Consider the following 19,101-nt stretch of genomic DNA (forward strand, 5'->3'; position numbering starts at 1 on the left):
TACAGGTATAATAAATAATAATATTAGTTTTACTCTCGTAATTATTAAATCTTATAATTAACTTAAGCTTTTTTAAAAGATATAAGATTAGATCTTGGGTTTTAGCCTAACTCTTATTTATAATACAGAATATAAAGCAGCCGGTATTAAATATAATATAAGTAATAATCTTATTTTTACTAGGGTTTAGTATAATAAAAATAATTAATAAATTAATTTTTTAAAATTTTTTTTAATAAAAAATTCTTTAGTAGCAGCTTTAAAAATTTAATAAATTTATATAAGAAAATCTACCTGGTCACAGCTTAGGCTAGGCTAATTTTTTTTAATTACTTACTTAGATCTGGGGAATACAGGTATTCTATTTAAAAAATTATTTAAAGCTGGGGAGCCTAGAGCAGCAGTAATATAAGTAGGCTTTATAAAATAAGATAAGGCTAGAGCATAAGAGAAAACTATTTTTAAGAAAATAAACAGGACTTTAAAGAAAAAATAAGATATATAATATAATTAGTCTAATATAAGTAATTATCCGGTTCAGGATAATCTCTAATTATATATTAATTTAATCCGTAGCAGAAGTATTTATTATAATTTTTATAGATATTATTTTTAGGATAGGGGAATAAATAATAAGTTAAAGAAAGATTTATAATATTAAGATTTAGGATAATAGTAATAGGCCGGGAGGGTTTATTAACTAGATTTCGGGGATAATAGCTTTAGGTATTCTTAACTAGGGTCTACGGGTGAGTATTAGTTCTAATTAAAATTAGGGCGGGTTTTTAAGGTTAGCTATAAAAATACTAAATATAATAATTTTTTAACTTTTATAAAAAAATAATAAGATTAATATAATTCCTAGCAGGCAGGTCTTAATATATTAATATAATTTTTATTTCCTGGTTAACAGTTTTCTTAAGAAAAATAAAAAAACTATTTTTAGCTATTTCCTTTTTTATAACTAGTTATTAGAATTTAATAAAAAAAACAAAAAATTCTTAGTTTTTTTATCTTAGATTATATAAAATATTTTAGGTATTATAAATATAGTTCAGGTCTTTATAAATATAATTAAGTATTTTTAAAATTTTAATATAGTCTTTCAGCTAGTAAACTCTGTTTTTAATATATAAAAAGACTTAGGTATAAAAGAGTCTCTTTAAGCAATTAAAAATATAGATTATATAGGCCTGAGGGGTTAGAAAATAGTTATAATTTATAGTTATTTTTTTTTAATTTAGGAGATAAAGCAGCAAAAATTTAATTTAATATTCTTAAACTTATTAGGATTAGGTAGTTATTCAGAAAAATAGGCGGAAGCAGAAGATCTAGGATTAATTAATATAAATACTTTTATTAAAATAGCTAGAAATTTTTTAACAGCAGGTTTAGGGGTCTAGTCTAAGATACTAATTATAAATATAATAGCCTGGATCACGCGGTTTTATTTTTAGATTACTATATTTTTATTAACTAAGGCCTAAATAAGTTTAAAATTTAAGCTTTTCTTATAATTTGCTTAAAGAATAATAATTTATATAATAATATTTATATTTTACTAAAGACAGGAGACTTTTTAGCGGAGATATTTTTAATTAGTATTAGTATTTATTATAAATATATAAATCCGGTTATAATAGGCGTATTATTTCTCAGTATATTTAGTAATATACTGGATAAATAGTTTAAGATTTTTAAAGAAAAATAGGGGCTTTAAAATTTCAGATATATTAAATAAGTACTAGCTTTATAAGTAAGAGCTATATAGTATTAAGATACAGGCTAGCAGATTAATAAAATTAATATAGTAAGGGCGGGCAGGGCAAGCAGTCTGGCTAGCTCAGACAGGCTAGGTTTATAAGGTCTTTAATTATTACTATTATTAGGCTATATACAGGATAATAAACAAGATATAGCTTAAAAAGCTATAACAGGATCTCTAGTATTCAGGCTTTTAAGCAGTTAGGGGATCAGGATCAGGGATAGGTTCTTCCAGCTTGGCAGTTCTGTCTGGTTCTGGCAGGCTTGGCGGTGCCCTCAGGTCTGCACCGTGACAATTTTTAAGAGATATAAAATATTTTAATTTTAAAAAATTAAATAAATTAATATATAATAATAATTATTAGAAGTTAATAATATATATTAAAATAATAAAATTAAAATAAAGCTTATATTATAGATTTATAATAAAAAAATTAAATATATAATTAAAAAATAAAATAAAAATATTATAATTAATATTTTATTAACTAATGATTATATTATATTTTTAAAATTAATAATTTTTAATATTAAAATAATTTATTATTAATGTCTAGTAAATCTAAAATATTTTAATTTTAAAAAATTAAATAATTTAATAATTTTTAATACTAATTAGAATTTATTATTAATTTTTAATAAATTTAAAATTAAAATAAAATTAAGATTTATATTATTATTATTATTATATATATATATATATATATAAATACTATCTAATTATTAAATAATAAATGTAAGATATTTAAAATTTAAAAATTTTAAAAATTAATATATAATAATAATTATTAGAAGCTAATAATATATATTAAAATAATAAAATTAAAATAAAGCTTAAATTATACTTTATTTTTAAAATTTAATAATTATTAATATTTACTAGTAGAAAATAATATATTTAACTTTAGAAATTTGAAAGAATTTTTATATAAATACTAATAATTATTAATATTTATTAATTTATTTAATTTAAAAAATATAAATTATTTTTTAATATAAATATTAATAAATATTAGTATATACTAATTTATTTAATTTTAGAAATTTAAAATTTTTTTATAAATACTAAAAATTATTAGTATATACTAATTAATTTAACTTTAAATATTTAAATAATTTTTTATATAATAATTATAATAATTTTAATTAATTTAGCTATAAAGTACTGTAATTTATTTACTAATAATTATTAAAAAATCTTATATTTTTTTATTTGTATTTTAATACCTTACATGAGCTCGCCAGGTCGCAAAACCTTGAAAATTATTAATTTTATTAGAAATTATTAAAAAAAAAATTAAATTTTATAAAAATACTTTTTAATTACAGCTATACCACCTGGCCAACTTTTAGGTATTGAAAGATTACGACCTGGCGAGCTATATTACTATAAAATAATAATAATAAATAGTAAAAAACAGTAATTTACTAAATAAATTACGACCTGGCGACCTGGCGAGACCGACCTGGCGACCTGGCCGAGCTGTACCCCGAAGATAATGTCATATGATAACTATGATATCATAGTGCGTAATATACGTAGTGTAAAAAACAGTACCAGTAATACAAGATGGTGGAATTTGTTCGAAGAATCCATGTCTGCCTTAACTCGGTCGGGTCGAAATGGCCTTATATACGTAGAACTGCAGCCCCCTCAGTTGCCTTACGATTCTCTTCAGAGTCGCAACAAATCCAGACGACTACAAATCGTCTCTGGTTCATCACCTAAGTACAATTCGCCACTCACGTGTTTTTGAGAACAGCCCTCCTGTCAGTCCTCCCTACTCTTCCATAGTGTGTTAAGCCTAACCGATGCCCTCAAGTAGTTTAGTAGAAGATGAGGATGTCAGACGAAGACCAAACCGGATTGCAACAAGCAGCTGGCGAAGATTATAGTATTGAGGAAGTCGATCCTGCCGGCAACGTCACTCTTCTCATTGAGGGTCCGAGTGTGGCACGGTTTCTCGTATCATCCAAAATACTCAGCATTGCGTCCCAGGTATTTGCAGGATTGTTTCATTCCGGGTTTTCCGAGAGTATGCAGATGGAAAACACTACATGTCCCACAATTTCCCTGCACGAAGATAATCCGGAGGCGATGCGAGTGATCTTCCGAGCCCTTCATTACAAAGACCCAGAGCAAGGGATTTTAATCGACGCAGGAATGCTCGCCACTCTTGCTATTCATTGCAATAAATATGATTGTGCGAAGGCACTTCAACCGTGGGTCTTCAAATGGTTTAGCGGACTACAGAATAGTACGACTTCCGAGGAGGATTTCGGCTACCTTCTCCTTGCGGCACATCTATTTCGTTCTGCAGAGCAGTTCTCTAGGCTATTCATCAAGGCTCAAACCGGGCTTTCTTTGGCCTTTTTTGCTCGTTGGGAGAAGATGGATACGATGGACCTTTTACCTGACGGCGTCCAACGTAAGACTCATTCGCATGAGTTGGAATCACTTGAGCTGACGAATGATAGGTGAACTGGCGGATCGAATTGAGAAACTACTTGACCGAATTCACATTGAACTCCAGTCTGTGGAGGGTCGGTTGAGGGACAACCAAGCAGGATATCTAATGCAGGGTTTATTATGCGTGCTCTGTGGGAGAACCCACCCAGATACAGCTCGAAAATGTCATCATTGCAAAAACAACAACTTGATTGACAAATACTGCACAAGTGATTCCCGAATAGCGGAATACTTTGCTGCTTTGAGGAAATCAAGGCTTTGGCCATCCTTGGAAGCCTTTCAAAATTCCTCTGCGGACGAGATCGCATCGTTTATATCGCAAATAAGACGGGCCCTTAGACACAGTTGTCACACAATATCCTGCCCACTCGAATCTGAATTGGACAGGCTTACAAAAAGTGCAAATGAAATCATTGGTGAGGTTAGAGGGATTGACCTAAATCCTCTCATCTGACACTAAATACTACAACTGTCATAACAAATTCATGAGTGCGCATATGTTACAAGGCAGGTTTGTCTTGCTGCAATCCATTTCTCAGCCTTTTATGTTCAGAACTAAGGCGGCTTGGATTCTTGGCTTAACAAAAAAAGAAAAAAAAAGGGGGTATCCAAGAGATAGAGCATAGTTACTAAGTGTGGTACTAAGGTCTTACTGCACATTCTTCGTACTACTGCATACATTTTCAAAGTAATTAATGTAATCGGGGGGCAGGCTAAAGACGTCATGGCTTATTTTTAGCCCTGTAACAATTTAAGAGGCATACAGCTTACTCAAGTACTGAATCGTTTTATCGGGATGCTGGTCTGCAAACCGTACGTTATAATACAGCCTTCCACTATATAAGATAGCGTACAATAGCATATTAGGGTTCGGAAACAACTCGTCGTAAAGATCATATGGAATCCGGTTCCGGGCGCCTCTATATCCCAAGTCGGAACTGCGCTCAACGGAAGTGGGATCGGCTGTACTGGAGTCAGTTCTCTGTGGCGTGGATATTGTTGAATCGGAAAATGCCGGACTTGCACTGCTACAGTCCGCTATACCATAGTCACTATTCACACTCGAGAGGTCATGGATTTTGAGATCCCCACTGTCCACTAGTCCATTTCTAGTCTGCAGTCAGTGCTCAACACGTTGACCTGGGTAGATATATTGTGGAATGAGAAGAAAAATTCTGTCAGCCCTTACTTAAATAAGGGCCTCAGTAAAGTGTTTTATAATCGGTAATAGATATAGTTCGAAATGTCTTAGCACACACACGGTTTAGAGGCCCTATACTGGTCACGTGATTGATGACCTTAGTTAGGCAAAAGCTCGCCCAGTTTTGCTCCCTAAGGGCTCCGGAACAATTCAGGAGTGGATGGATCGGCCGGTACGTGTGCTATGATTAGGAAGGGAGTGGCCGGAGCGGACCAAGAGCAGACCAGAAGTGCGCCGGGAGTGTGCCAGAAACAATTACATATGGCCCTTATAAAAGCGGCGGCACCTGAATCGGGCAATCAGGCGAAAAGCGTAGGAAAATACTTTATACAGATACTTTTAGCCATCTCTGCCAAGCCTCCCGAAACTGCCACAACTTAATAAAGGCAGACTGTGCGGGGTTACGGCAAGGACTACCTAAGACCTGCTACTGCAACCGCCTAGGCAAATGGAATTAATCTTCCACTGGAATTTGTATTGGAACCACCTGTTCGCTACTCTTTATCTTTGTTACCTAACTCTCCATTGTTTCTTCTGCGATGATGTCCTTGGTAGGACTGGACAACGCATTAGTTAGACATTTCATTACCGTCGCAGATTGCCACTCAGGTCCTGACAGCAGGTAGGTAGCTATGTAGTATTTTTTAATGTATCTAATTATAAAAATAAAATTTATCTGGATAAAGAGCACAATTTTTCCTAACAGCCGATGTCGTGGGCATTTTATCTGAAGCGCTTGTTTTTGCTATGGTTGAATACTAAGGAGCGGGCCATTCTATACCCTTCAGGGGTTTGGTGCGGGCTGCTGTTTTCCGTCTGGTTTTCCGTCTGCGTAATGTTCGGTTTTATTCCTTGCTATCTGGTGCACGTAGATGGTATCTAACCAGCCTTGCGAAGCAGGAAGCTAAATGTTATTACCACTTTCCGATTATGGTTTTTTAGGTCAGTGATGAAAATAGTCCCACCTGAAGTAGTAAGCCACGCAAAGTAGCCGCCTCATTAAGTGTTCGTGCTCTAGAGAGAATATCCTCATCCATGGTTCCATTGAAGTAGCCCTGTTTAGCTTCTTGAAGACAATAAATTAGTCTTTGGAAGTTGAAAACAAGATGATAGGCTTGCTTTTCTCGGTCAGATTTGCTGTCTTCCTATTCGGTTTTATTTAAAATATGGTCCGCAAATTTCTTTGCTTCCTTGGCGAGGGTTCCCCAGTTCTTTGGAGCAAAGTCGGGATGCATGTAAGTTGGAAAGGTTGTATATATCCAGATTCTTTCAGCGTCAGAGAAACACTGAGGGGCGTTGTAAGCCTTCATAAGTTTCTCCTCAAGTCCTGACCTTGATAAAGTGGCTTGAGGTGCTCCTGGGTCGAAAAAGATGTAATTATTATTGATTTAAATGACATTCTCTAAGCGTCTCACGCCGCCCAAGTGCTTGGCCAGATAGCTTTCGTGGTTGTGGATGATTTTTGTTTGGATTAGAGTCCGTGGTTCCGAGAAATCTGCTGTTTTGTGCAGAATTGGATCGTCGTAGAAGGGATGAAGTAAGTTTCCAGCTGTACTAACTTTGTTGATTGGCTCGTCCCAACTTTGCGTTATAACAAATCCTCCTTTGTCAAATTTGAAAAAAGCGTCGAAAAGTTCATCTCCTATGAGATATCGAATTCCTATCTATGGTAGAAGTGTAACCCACATGCCACAGTCAAGTGTAGTCGGCCCTTTGAGTAATTTATTGAGTCCGTGACCCAAAGGTGTATCGCCTTTGTAGTTAAGCACCTGATGATTATTTTTAAGCCCATTGGACTAGCCAGGAGGACATTGATATCTGATATCACGATCGTACATAGTGATAGGTAATTAAGGGTTTATTTTGTTCTACTTTTCGGCAAACGAATCTGGATAATTGAGGCCTTTCAACGGCTTGTTATAGTATATTGCTTTCTCAGGTCCAACTATCGTAGCTAGACGTATTAACCCCTCGATATATGTGTTGACATCCCAGATAGCGGATCCTTTTTTTAACCTGTCGAAATAGGCTAGAAGATGGTTAGAAGCTGGCTCGTTATGCAGTTCCATTAGCAAAATCGCCCTTCGGTCTTTATCTGACTCCGAAAGCTGCTCTAAAACGATGGAAGGTTTTGTCTCCATGACTGATATAACTTCTGCCGGCGGTTTTCCATCAGCATGTTAGAATTGTCGAGATCCAACCTATCCTACAGGACACTACAACTCACAATCAACTGAAACGGTCGCTGTCTCTTCTCTGCCAGACACTATCCGCAAGTCCTATTTATTAGCCGTTGTATTGACTTGGATGTTCTTCGTAATACTGGATGATGGACTACAGGTGAAGGTGAACTCGAATTTTTAAAAGGTAATGGAAGTAAAGTCCGTAGTCAAAGGCTCGCCGTGGGAAAAAATGAAAACCGAGCGAAAACCTGAGCTTAGCTCTCTGTCCGTGTTCAAGGTCAAACGAACACGCACAAGTTGGGCCATGCCACATAGCGCTTACCCCCACTTCCAAGCTGCAGATTGTAGATTGGCTGCATTTTCGGCTAATTGATCAGTCTTTCTCGAAAATTGATTAAGTCCTGTCGAATGCTGTCGGGCAAAGAGGGACTAGGACTGGCTAATTAATTAATCCACTGGGCGGGACGTAATATCTGTTTACAGCGGCTGAAATGAGTATTTATGAGTTATGACAAACTGATGTGTATGCTCTTTGTTCCTGGCTAGGTTCTCGCATATGTTGCCAAGAGCACGCTGCTTGAAATTTGTATTGAATCTAGTCAAGAGACGTGACGGGATCGCGGAGGGTTATCACGCGCGTTATGACAATGGTGATGACAACATAGAAAGTGTGGTAGTTTCGAGGGGCTTGGTCAGGTTCCAGGTGGGCTGAGGTTGATTTGTGTATATAAAGTGATGGTTAACTCACTAGTTAGTTAGTAGTGGCGGAGATGAGGTGATTTTACCGCTAGGATTTAATACCTTACCGCTTCCTGCCTAGATCTACGGCTTCAAGACTGCCTATTCAATGAGGACCCTGGCCTCATTAGAAAGTGTATATAAAGGTATTATGCAGGATCATTGATTCCGATGATGAGACCTTCGCTACAGTTAGATCTTCTATATGAATTTACTAGGCAATACGAACTTTTCAAAATCTAATAACTAGTTAACTAGTTAACTAGGTTAACGGATTCGGTAAGCCAGCTGGCCACGTAGGTAAGCCGGCCACCTCTGTATTCTATGTAAAATGCCACCGTTTTATACTCTATGTTAATAATAAGTAGGTGTAGAGTAATAGTGTAAATTATTCAAGACATATATGCTTTCAGAATAATAAATACTTCTTTTTAGGCTCTATAGTCTTATATTTAGCTTCTAATTCTAGAGTATTATAAAAATACCAAAAATTGTAACCAGGTGCTTATGTCAGCCGCGAGCGGACTTCGGAACGCCTGCGGTCAGCCTGCGGTCTGTAGGTGAAATGACATGTCAGTAGAGCGGGGGATCGGCTCTGCTGGCTTATTATATTATTTAAAGATCTACTTAGTTTAGTGGGCTAAAACTTGAGATACTTAATCTAGGCTATATTAATAGACTATATATTTTACTCTATGGCTCTAAGCCTCTAAGTCTACTTATTGTTGAGATATTAGGATAAAAAGGGTGCGATTCTATATGGAATACAGAGGTGGCCATCTCGCCTATGTGGCCAGCTTGTTTACCGGATATGCTAACTAGCGTTGCAAATGCAGCACGCAGAAAATACCACAGAACCCCCTTGTCTTGGGACTTGGGTATTACTTCTCGTTAGCCTGATCTTATTCCAATTTCAGTATCTAGCATGTCAGGGTTCAGTGCATTGGCAACATAATGACGTGGCCGTTGCCTAACACTCAGACGACCAGAATGTAAGGCAGCAGCAAGTTTATCATAATTGGTTGGCACAACGAGAATGATGTTATATCTCAACCTTCTGATCGTGGTGAAGACTGGGTTATAGACGTCATGTTCTCCCCAGGCTGCCAGTTATTAGCATCGGGTTCGGTGAATGGAAGGGTGAACATTTGGGAGAAAGATACGACCACATGGAATCTGAAATGGACTTTTCCTGGCGCGAATCAGGCCCGGTTTCTCTCATTTTCATCCGACGACTTGCTACTTGCTTCGAGCACAACTACACCGATAATACATATCTGGAACATGAGAACCGGCAAAATACATCAAAAAGTCCAGCAACCCGATGATGTGGAGGCCGTGAGCTTTTCCCAGGACAACCGATTTTTGGTATCAGGCTCAGATGAAACTATACGATTATGGGATACAGCTACATGGGGGCTAAAACAGACAATCTACACTGAAGGGGATAGGTTTGCACTTTCTCCGGATAACAAGTACATTGCATCCCGCGAGGAGTTAACAACCATAATTCGGGTGAGAGAAACAGGTGCTATTATTCAATCTGCAAAGAGCCACTCGGCTTATCCGATAACTGCCTTGGCATTCTCTTCAGACAGTCGTCTGATGGCATCAAGCGGATATGATAACACAATTCGGTTACGGAGTGTCACCCGTGAGAAATCGCAACAAGACCTAGATGGTCACGCAGACGCCATTTTCGCTCATGGATTCTCCCCGGATGGCTCTCTGGTGGTGACAGGCGGACTGGATTGCAAAGTCAAAATCTGGGATGCAGGTACAGGCAAGGTCAAGAAAACTCTTGAAGTTGAAACATCACTGGAAATCGTGGCGATTTCCCCAAACAATGAGCTAGTGGCAACGAGCTCTCCATATGAATCTCGTGATGGGAAGCTTCTGGTGTGGAAAGCAGAGACAGGAGAGAGGCTTATGGAAGAGGTAGTGGGTCGGCGTGACGAAGATTTGCCCATACATATTGAATTCTGCTCCGACAACCGGCTGTTATGCGCAGTGTCAAGGGATCGAACTATCACAGTGTGGGACACGAAAACGGGAGATCTTGTAAAGAAAGAAACCAACGAAATACTGGAGAGCGTTCTCAACTCCTTTCAGAACGATTTCTATCAGAATGACACAAAAGGAAACCAGGAGAATCAAATGTCTCTAGAAGCTGTCAGACCTGTCACACCTCCCCTGAAATGCCAGATTTCAATCGAAGACAATTGGGTAATTTCTGGAAATCAAAAAAGCATATGGCTCCCCCCGGATTTTCGGCCTGCACATGGAATTTGGGATTTCAGAAACAATACACTTGTCGTCGGAACATCCAACAATCGAGTTTATTTTATCTGGTTCAATCCGGAGATGATGTCTGCTGAAAAGTTGCAGATCCCGAGTGAAATGGATGATTATTCCTGGGAATCGACTTCGTCTTTGCAGAGCTTCATTCTCTGAAAAGTGTTTTCCTTGCTATGCCAACATCAAATGAAAAGATATTTTGCATCTTTCTCTCGAGTCTCTAGTATAGATTATTCTTAACCGCCATTCTTTGCACGACTGTAGTACCCCTTGCTTTTGGAAAGGATGGCACAAGGAGATAGAATCTAGATAGAGGTGTGAAAGGTAGAAGGAGGCTGGCATGAGAGGATGTTGACACAAGAATCGGAAAAGACCAGACATCTGAATTGTCACATAAGCGCTATTGTAAGTAGAACAGACTGCCAGATAGATAGGAAAACAGCCAAGGTTACTCCAGATTGTCCAAATCCAAGCCCCATTTTTCATTCTCTATACATAACACAAGTTAAAAAATTTTTGAGTCTGCGCAGCCTCCCCAGCTGGGACGTATATAGTACAATATCGTCGGGGTCATCCATATCTTTCAAGACGTAAGAAACATGGTATGAAATCAGAGACATGATATGATCAGTACTTAGTTTAGTTTAACGAGATGCTTCTTGATCTGATCTGCTTAGTTTAGTTGTAGGGTTTGTAGATGGCTGAGTTGAGCTTGCCGGTCACATCAGGAATACTCGAATAGGGCATCCGTGACTGTCAACACCCACATGTCCACTTTTGACTTTGATTGTATCAAGTAGGGTGAGCAGATATAACAGCCTTGTGCTTATGATCTTATTTTGGCTTATGGTATATAATCAGGCTGTATACCAACCACATAAATCAAAGTCAGGCAGGTTATGCAAGGCCCAGAAATTCGAAGATAGATACAAAAAGGAACAAGAAAATACAGCAGGCTAGCTACATATAATTGCCGCCCAGATTCTCATCGTCACTATCCCAGCCATAATAATCGTCACCGCCGTAATTCCACCCCCAGTAAGGATTAGCATGGTCGCCCAATTCAGCCAGGACCTCCCTGGCTGTCTTTGCACCGGCGTCACGAAGGACTTTCGCCACGCTGTCTTTATTGTTCTCCAATGTCAAGTCTAGAGGTGTTTTTGATTGATCGGAAATTGGACTCAGCTCAGCTTTGGCTCTAATCAGTGCTTGGACGCAGCCAAGGAAGCCATGGTAGGCCGCCCAGTGCAAAGGTGCCCAGCCGAAGTCAGTCCTGATGGATGGATTGACGCCTTGCCGGAGGAGGAAATCAACCTCTGCGACTTCGCCAGCTGCAGCGGCTGAGTAGAGTCTTGTTTCTCCTTGTTTCATCTTTGTGTTTGGGTCAGCACCGGCTTCCAGAAGGATTTTCAACACTGCAAAAGAAGACATCCTGTTAGTTGCCACGATCCAATTCCTTTTAAACTGGGCGTGTACGTACCGCCGGCATGATTCTTATCCAAATTTGCAGACCATGCCGTCTTTCCTGCATCATCTTTTGAATCCACGGCTGCTTTATGGTCGATAAGCATCTGGACCATCCTGGTATTGTTCCTGAATGTTGCGCGGTGAAGCAGTGTACAGTTGCCTAGACCTCTCAGGTTGACATTTGCTCCATGATCAAGCATTTCTGCTACCACATCTGTGTTATTGAGCTCGACCGCCAGAAATAGCGCAGTTTTGTGAAACGTGGAGCATTCTGCGTTGAAACACACCATGCCATCCGATATTAGTTGCCTGATGGTTATGCAGTCTCCCATCCAGGTCGCCATGAGAAGCCGGAGATTCGCAACGAGTTGTATATCCTTTTTCCTGTTGTCCGTGAAAAGACTGAATGCCATGTGTACCCACTTCCGCTCAAAATGCCGCAGTTGGTCTTGCGTAGGAAAGTAGCCGCTGACCAGAAACAATACCTCTAGAATGAGGTGAAGAATAGCAGCCACGGTATATTCAACAAATGTGATACAAGAAAGACTGCATAGAACACGGTCCAGTGAGCCAGAAACCAGCCTTTGAACAATACTCTGCTGGTCCTTTTGTGCTGTATGCAACAGCACAGCGTGACCCTCATCGGACAGAAGATCCACCGAAGCTCCATGATCGAGAAGCGTCGAGACAATCTTCCAATATCGCCTGGTAACTGCGAGTCTTAGCGGAGTCTGCCCACTGGTGTTGATGGCACTTATATTGTATCTTTCTGTGGGGTGATTGAGAAGAAATCGAACAATGGGAGCCCAACCCAGAGAAGCGGCAAGATGCATTGCAGTCGTCTCACCCACGCTCTTCGGGTTTCCCAACACCGGACCCAAATGTGATTGTGGGATCCCCCCATTCTGATTGGCCGATCCCGGGATATGAACTTCTTCCTTTGAATCAAAATTGAAATGGTGATCTTCGTCCAGGAATGATGGCGTTTGGCATATACTTGGTCGTGTTTCAACCCATTCCATGAAACGCTCGCCAGGGTCTGGATAGGATTCTTGGTGTCCATTGTACTCGACTGAGCTTTCAAGAGACACAGAATTCTCGTTAGAAGAGTGAATGTCTGACATGACCCGGACGAGGAAGTCTTTCTTCGGTTGGTCTTGGAGCAGTTTTTGTAAGCGCCGCAGGATATCGTCCGAGGGTGACACGTCTCCCAAATCTTGCAGGTGACGGGCGAGGTACGGTGCGGCGTATCTTAAAAATGGAAATTTTGCTCGCTTCTGACTGTAGGAGAGTCTAGCTTGGTTGCCAGAGCTCGGGTCTTTGAAAATCCAGTCAGGTACGAGACCATTGCCTGCGTATACTTGCTGGTTTTGTACCTCCTCCCGCTCCTCCAATACCTGGAGGGAGAGATAGGAGATGCAGGTGCGGGCAGCTTTGGTAGTAAACCCAGGAAACAGCTCATCGCGCTTTCGTGCAAAAAACTCTTGTGCAGTGTAGTGAGCGAGGACAACGACATCATTGCTTACGGTCACGAGGCCACCACAAACCTCCCGAATCATTTCCTTCCCATACATTTTATTCTTGTCGAACTTCTCAGTATCACAATCCACAGCCATGCAATGCTGAAGTTCTGGAACCGTTAAGGAGCGGTGGCTGAACACAACCCATGATATGGTATCGAACGCCAACTCCCGTTTTTGCGCTTCTAATTGTTTCATCCGGTCCAGCGTGTGTTGATACATGTCATCGATACTCGTAGGCAGTTTTTTGATCAACTGAGCTACATGGGCCAGCGTGGCTTGGTTCGTTATCGAACGCATCAGTAGGCTGGCAAGAAGGAACCTGTTGGCATCATTAGAGAGCACGAATACACGCTGTTGACCGCCTTTTGTACTCACATTCCGGCACAGGCGGTTTTCACAGCGACCTTAATCTCATCACGCAGTCCGGCTCGGGATTTTTCGAACTGTACTAAGCGGCTTTCTTGGAACTCGTGCTCGACAAAAAGATCTAGATCCTTCGGATCTGCCTCAAGCTTGGCCTGGGTACAGGTGCTTTCCATGCCCTGCCACTCGGGCAACATTCGGGACGTGACCAGAATATAAATATTTTCAAATTCTCCCAACTTGTTCATAAGGTCTCTGCGCTTTTCAAGCGGGTACTCGTCCAAGGCGTCGATGACAATATAAGCAGGCCGATCGAGTAATAACTGTTTCAGCACCTTTATCAGCCCTGTCAATGGCGGCCTATTCTTACCATAATTACAGTGCTTCCAGAGTTCAACCAAGGGGGATGGGTGCTCTTGATCATCTATGATGATTTGTCTGATAATGCTCCCAAGTAACTCTTCCAAGGCATACGGCTCTTTGTAATTCAGGTACATGTAGGCAACCCTTGTACTGCCTGGGTCATCTTTGCAGTCCCTTTGGTGTTCTGACAAACTTTCGATGATTATGGACCTAATTCGGTGAGTGGAAGACTAATGATAATCCACCTGCAGGTCACAGAAGGATACAGGAGACATACGCCATGACGGATTTCCCTGCGCCAGCTAAAGATAGACCGACCGAGATCAGAAAAAAAAAAAATTCAGAGTTGCTGCTACAACGGAAGGAAAGACCCACGCATTCCAAGATACCATAGCTCCCGAATCTGCTTCGCACGCCACTCCTTGAAGGTAGGCGACTCCAAAATCGACTTCCCCGAATAATGGCCGCTCGAACCGGGTTTCGAGTTCTGCTCTCTGATCTTGGCATTGTTGCGGATGCGGTCATGGGTCTCTTCGAAGAATAAAGAGGTCAGCCATGGATAAATATCCTGCACCTTCTTGTTGTAAGTTGAAGTGCGCTTTAGCATGAAGACGTGGCCATTGTGAACTCGGCCATGGCCAGTGACGCTTTGGGTATTTATCGCGTGTCCGGGAGCGATGTCCGAGGCGTAGAGAGTATCAGTCCGAATGACTTCAGTAGCCATGGCTGATTCATAACTCGAGTAAGATACGATACTGATAGAGACAGACAGAGACGTGATGCGAGAAAGGTATCCCGACGGAACAAAAAGCAGACTTCAAATATTGCTTTGTTGAGCTGGATTCAGCTGAAAGGCCCGACAGGGGCTAGCTGTATGCACGCCTCGAAACTAATAATGCATGTGTCTGTCGTCTCGGTCACGCTCCATTATTGGGCAACCCATGAGGCAACCGATTATTGAGCAATGCGTACTGCGTAATTAGTTTTGCATGGCATAGCCGATCATTATTTTAATACGGAGTACACACCCAAGGCTAAGGCTCAGGCTCAAATGGCTGGCTGTGACAGCAAATAACCAACTATACTGAACAGCGGACTCTCCCGAAATGGCAATGCTTACATTTGCATCATGCACGTACGGAGCAGATCCATGCATGGGCATCGGAATGCGCTACTCCGTGTTCTCAGCGGACAAAAGAAAGCGCAAATGTGACCTATCCACGTATCTCGGGATCCCAACCTACGCTAGAGCGTGATGGGTAGCATTCAGGGAGTGGAGCGTGGGATCCCTGCCTAGGCTGCCACTGGGCAATGGGGGCGAGGAGATCATATTGGAGGGCCGTGCTCCCAGGCTGGCAGATGGAGGAGACGGAGAATCCTTCTTCTTAGTTAAATACTGCACTCCGTACTTTCCTAGACAGGGAGCCATACAGATAGTTAGCGAGTTCTGTTTCAGTGTTAGCGAAATCAACCAATAGACGCCCAAAATGGCAGAAGCTTTTGGCATTGTTTCGGGGGCGGTCGGGATTGCTGGCATCTTCACCACCTGCCTCGAGTGTTTCGATTACATTCAACTTGGTCGACGCTTTGGTCAAGACTTCCAGACAAATCAGCTGGTGCTAAGCGGGCTCAAGCTCCGCCTATCTCGCTGGGGCGAGGCGGTCCATCTCTATACCGATCCGCAGCTCGGACACCCCACGGCATCAGAGGCAGATCTCCAGCTCGCTAAGAACACACTCTATCAGATATTAGTCCTGATGGCCGATTCGGAGAAAGTTTCGAAAAAGTTCGACATCACTGCAAGACCGGGCGATGATTTGTCCGATTCGACAAACAACCATCGCATGACGGCAAATGTGGCTGCCATGGACGATCTGATGCGAAAACAAGCTGCACGGCGACAGAAGGGTACTAGCCTGGTCAAGATCACAAGCTGGGCACTTCACGACAAGGAGCACTTCTCGGGGCTCATTGAAAACATAGCCAAGCTTTTGGATGGCCTGGAGCAGATGTTTCCAGCTCCAGAGGCTCAGAAATCGCTAGCAGAGTCGGAAATTAGGGAGGTTTGCAATGGGATCCAGGATCAACAGGGCGTTACTCTCAAGCTGATCCAAGACCTGTCAAATGGCGTCGACGGTGTTCTCAAAAACCAGGCATCAACAATGATCGAGAAGGGAATCACCGTGGGCTCGTTGGTGGCGACGGACAATTCTCGAGTCAGAGATGGGAGCTTTTATGGTTCAGCGTGGAAGGGAGAGACGCAGGTACCGGTGAGCTACAGCCGTGTTGCGATTGATACTATTCACGCCGAGGGTCACTCCCGGGTCATGAATGGTCATACCTACGCGGACCAGGACAATTTCTGGAATTGAAATTGAAGTCTCTGGGATTTAGTGCATTTCCATGCATTGGCAGTATACTTGAGAACTGTCTTGGGCAAAAAGGAATTCCAGCTGGTGTAGCTAAGATGTTCAATCTTACTATTAATTTGTAAGACACCTGCGTCGGTTCAGCTCTCTGCATGACAAGAAAGTACACAGTAGGCATAGTCTTCCCGAATGCTCTTGATTAGCCATATTGTTGATTGGAATAATCATCCGCATCCTTCGCATAGCGTCGTTCATCTCCATCACGGAGATTGGTCAGCGTTGATTTAGCAATTCCATAGGAACATGCTGCAGGTGTGGGGCGAGGCCGCCGGGATACAACCTGCCATGACTCATGAGCTGCTGTAGATCATTCATGCGGAACGGACCAATGCTAGGCCATGCAATGTACCGCATGAGGTCTGTACATACAGGGGCCCAGGAGTTCGGGGTCTACCGGGGAATACCTCACCCACCCGCAGCGGCCCCACTGCCTAAGGTTCCGGGCCGCCAGCGCTGAGCGCGGTAAAGTTTACGGCGGCTGCGGGATATAACGAAATGGGAGCTAGAACCCAAGGGACTTTTCTTTGCGCTTCCTCCGGATAACAAGTACATTATATTCGCCCACTTGTTAACGGCCATTCTTCGGGAGAGAGAACCAGGAGGAGCTATCCATCAAACTGCAGAGCACCAGACCGACAGGAGACAGCCAATGTCACTCCAGGTCGTCCAATTCCATGCCCCATTCTTCACTCTCCAAACATGCCAACAGTTCATAGAAGCTCCTTTTGATATTTGATTTCTGAATTGAAGGCCTTCGGGATTCGGCAACTGCGCTACCAAGCGCAGGTACAAGACAATTCAGTATATAAAAAGCTTTGGAATCTATAGCTTTGGGCATCCGGCTTTCCAGCAGGGACCGAAGAGTTATAGTTTCATCTGGATCATCCATCTCTTTCAACACCGAGGAAACGTGTTTAAAACTCACCCCATAAAAGTCATATCTCAGGGCCGTGGGCCCTGTCAGAGGACAGGGAAGACCTGCTATGGACGCCATTTGCAGGAGAAATCCAAGCCTAAAAGCAAACAATGGCTGTATATTTATCCAACGCATAACAATATCATAATTATCTCTTGATAGGTCAATTGCTTCATATTGCTTCGAGATTTGTGAAATGAAGAGGGATTGAATTCGAGATAGCGTGTCACACCGGCGTTGTTCAATGGCATCTAAGGTGGGAATCAGTTAGTATAGGAAGAAAAGGCTACTTTTCCACACTACTAGACACGTAATCCTTACCTATGAGCTTTTGTGGTAGCTGGGCATTGTCTATCACAGAGCCAAGGTCGTGACCCTCTGATTCTCTCTGGCATATTGCCGTGAGCCTTCGAAAGAGCGTGGGCACGCGGAATACCCAAGCGATCCATATCCACAGACTGATATCGTCATTAAACCCGTTTGAAATTTCGCTTCCAAGCTTGTCAACCCAAAGCTGGGCGTGTTTGATCACGGCAAGATGAAACCCATATTTATCCACAATCGTGGCGATGCGAGCCAATGTCTTTGAGTCCACAATCTCGGGGACTTGGACGTGCCTTTGATGTATAATCGCCATGACGATCCTGAATGGTTCATGTTTGTCGCCTGGGAGTTGTATATGCACCGAGCCTTTGGATTTCAAGGTATGGGCCTCCCAGAAGTGCTCATTGCTGAGCATAGCCTGGAATATGCGAGACGAGCTCTTCAGAATGGCGGAGGAGACCCGGATTTGAACTGTCTGAAGAGAGCCGGTATTGTGTTCTTTTTGTTCTTCATCGACACTCCCTGCTGTATTTCAATCAACACCGATATTATAAAACGGTGAGAATAGGTTTATTTCACCTTCATTGCCGATTACTTCCTCGCCTTCGGGGAAATGGGATTCGCTAGTGAGAGGCCCGAAAGAAAGATAGATGTCACCCTCGTCATCAAACACAAAGTAGTCCACCATGGTGAGTGGGGTGTATAACGGTAGGCCTGATCCTTGCGCAAGAGAATCATTGGATGGACTTGCTGTCTCGTAACTAGATGGCCAACAGGAAGAAAAGTGGGGTATGCTGGGGTGTTATGGTTGTGGGAACAACATCCGATCCAACCTTAAACTTATATTGAACATGACGTGCCATATCAGTAATAGGATGCTGAGTAGAGGTGTTCATTGTAACGCTAGCTTATAAGCTTGTTGGTCAATACACAGCGAGCAGATTCGGGCTTCATTATCGTCTTATGTTTGTTCACACCCGAAGACAAATGTAATAGACACTTAGAAGGCTTCGTTAGCTGATTCAAGATACTATCTCTGTTCATTTGAATACTTCAATAGGT

The 19,101-nt window shown here is 41.6% G+C and overlaps 5 protein-coding genes across 5 annotated transcripts; 3 read left to right on the forward strand and 2 right to left on the reverse strand.

The window, feature by feature from the left end:
* The first annotated feature begins 3,430 nt into the window (after positions 1–3,430).
* Positions 3,431–4,901, forward strand: P170DRAFT_512599 (BTB/POZ domain-containing protein). Its single transcript, XM_024855002.1, has 3 exons — positions 3,431–3,534; positions 3,588–4,193; positions 4,243–4,901. Exons 2-3 carry the CDS (start codon positions 3,602–3,604, stop codon positions 4,686–4,688), a joined length of 1,038 nt encoding a protein of 345 aa, XP_024701301.1. The 5' UTR covers positions 3,431–3,534; positions 3,588–3,601; the 3' UTR covers positions 4,689–4,901.
* A 4,544-nt stretch (positions 4,902–9,445) lies between these two features.
* Positions 9,446–10,810, forward strand: P170DRAFT_429160 (WD40 repeat domain-containing protein; the record flags this gene model as incomplete). Its single annotated transcript, XM_024847877.1, has 1 exon — positions 9,446–10,810. One exon carries the CDS (start codon positions 9,446–9,448, stop codon positions 10,808–10,810), a length of 1,365 nt encoding a protein of 454 aa, XP_024701302.1.
* An 804-nt stretch (positions 10,811–11,614) lies between these two features.
* Positions 11,615–15,094, reverse strand: P170DRAFT_512600 (uncharacterized protein; the record flags this gene model as incomplete). Its single annotated transcript, XM_024855003.1, has 5 exons — positions 11,615–12,069; positions 12,135–13,963; positions 14,020–14,580; positions 14,648–14,672; positions 14,746–15,094. 5 exons carry the CDS (start codon positions 15,092–15,094, stop codon positions 11,615–11,617), a joined length of 3,219 nt encoding a protein of 1,072 aa, XP_024701303.1.
* Positions 15,095–15,857: 763 nt separating this feature from the next.
* On the forward strand, positions 15,858–16,795 carry P170DRAFT_512601 (uncharacterized protein; the record flags this gene model as incomplete). Its single annotated transcript, XM_024855004.1, has 1 exon — positions 15,858–16,795. One exon carries the CDS (start codon positions 15,858–15,860, stop codon positions 16,740–16,742), a length of 885 nt encoding a protein of 294 aa, XP_024701304.1. The 3' UTR covers positions 16,743–16,795.
* A 1,206-nt stretch (positions 16,796–18,001) lies between these two features.
* P170DRAFT_478930 (uncharacterized protein) lies at positions 18,002–18,727 on the reverse strand (the record flags this gene model as incomplete). Its single annotated transcript, XM_024853606.1, has 2 exons — positions 18,002–18,561; positions 18,619–18,727. 2 exons carry the CDS (start codon positions 18,725–18,727, stop codon positions 18,002–18,004), a joined length of 669 nt encoding a protein of 222 aa, XP_024701305.1.
* Between the last annotated feature and the right edge of the window lie 374 nt (positions 18,728–19,101).

The sequence above is a fragment of the Aspergillus steynii genome (genome assembly GCF_002849105.1).
Source record: "Aspergillus steynii IBT 23096 chromosome Unknown P170scaffold_7, whole genome shotgun sequence".
Lineage (NCBI taxonomy): Eukaryota > Fungi > Ascomycota > Eurotiomycetes > Eurotiales > Aspergillaceae > Aspergillus > Aspergillus steynii.

Bases quoted from the DNA above. Each gene is read 5' to 3' on its own strand.
- P170DRAFT_512599 (XM_024855002.1), top strand. From the start codon at position 3,602: ATGAGGATGTCAGACGAAGACCAAACCGGATTGCAACAAGCAGCTGGC. The intron at 4,194-4,242 runs GTAAGACTCATT...GACGAATGATAG, and splicing joins TTTACCTGACGGCGTCCAAC to GTGAACTGGCGGATCGAATT.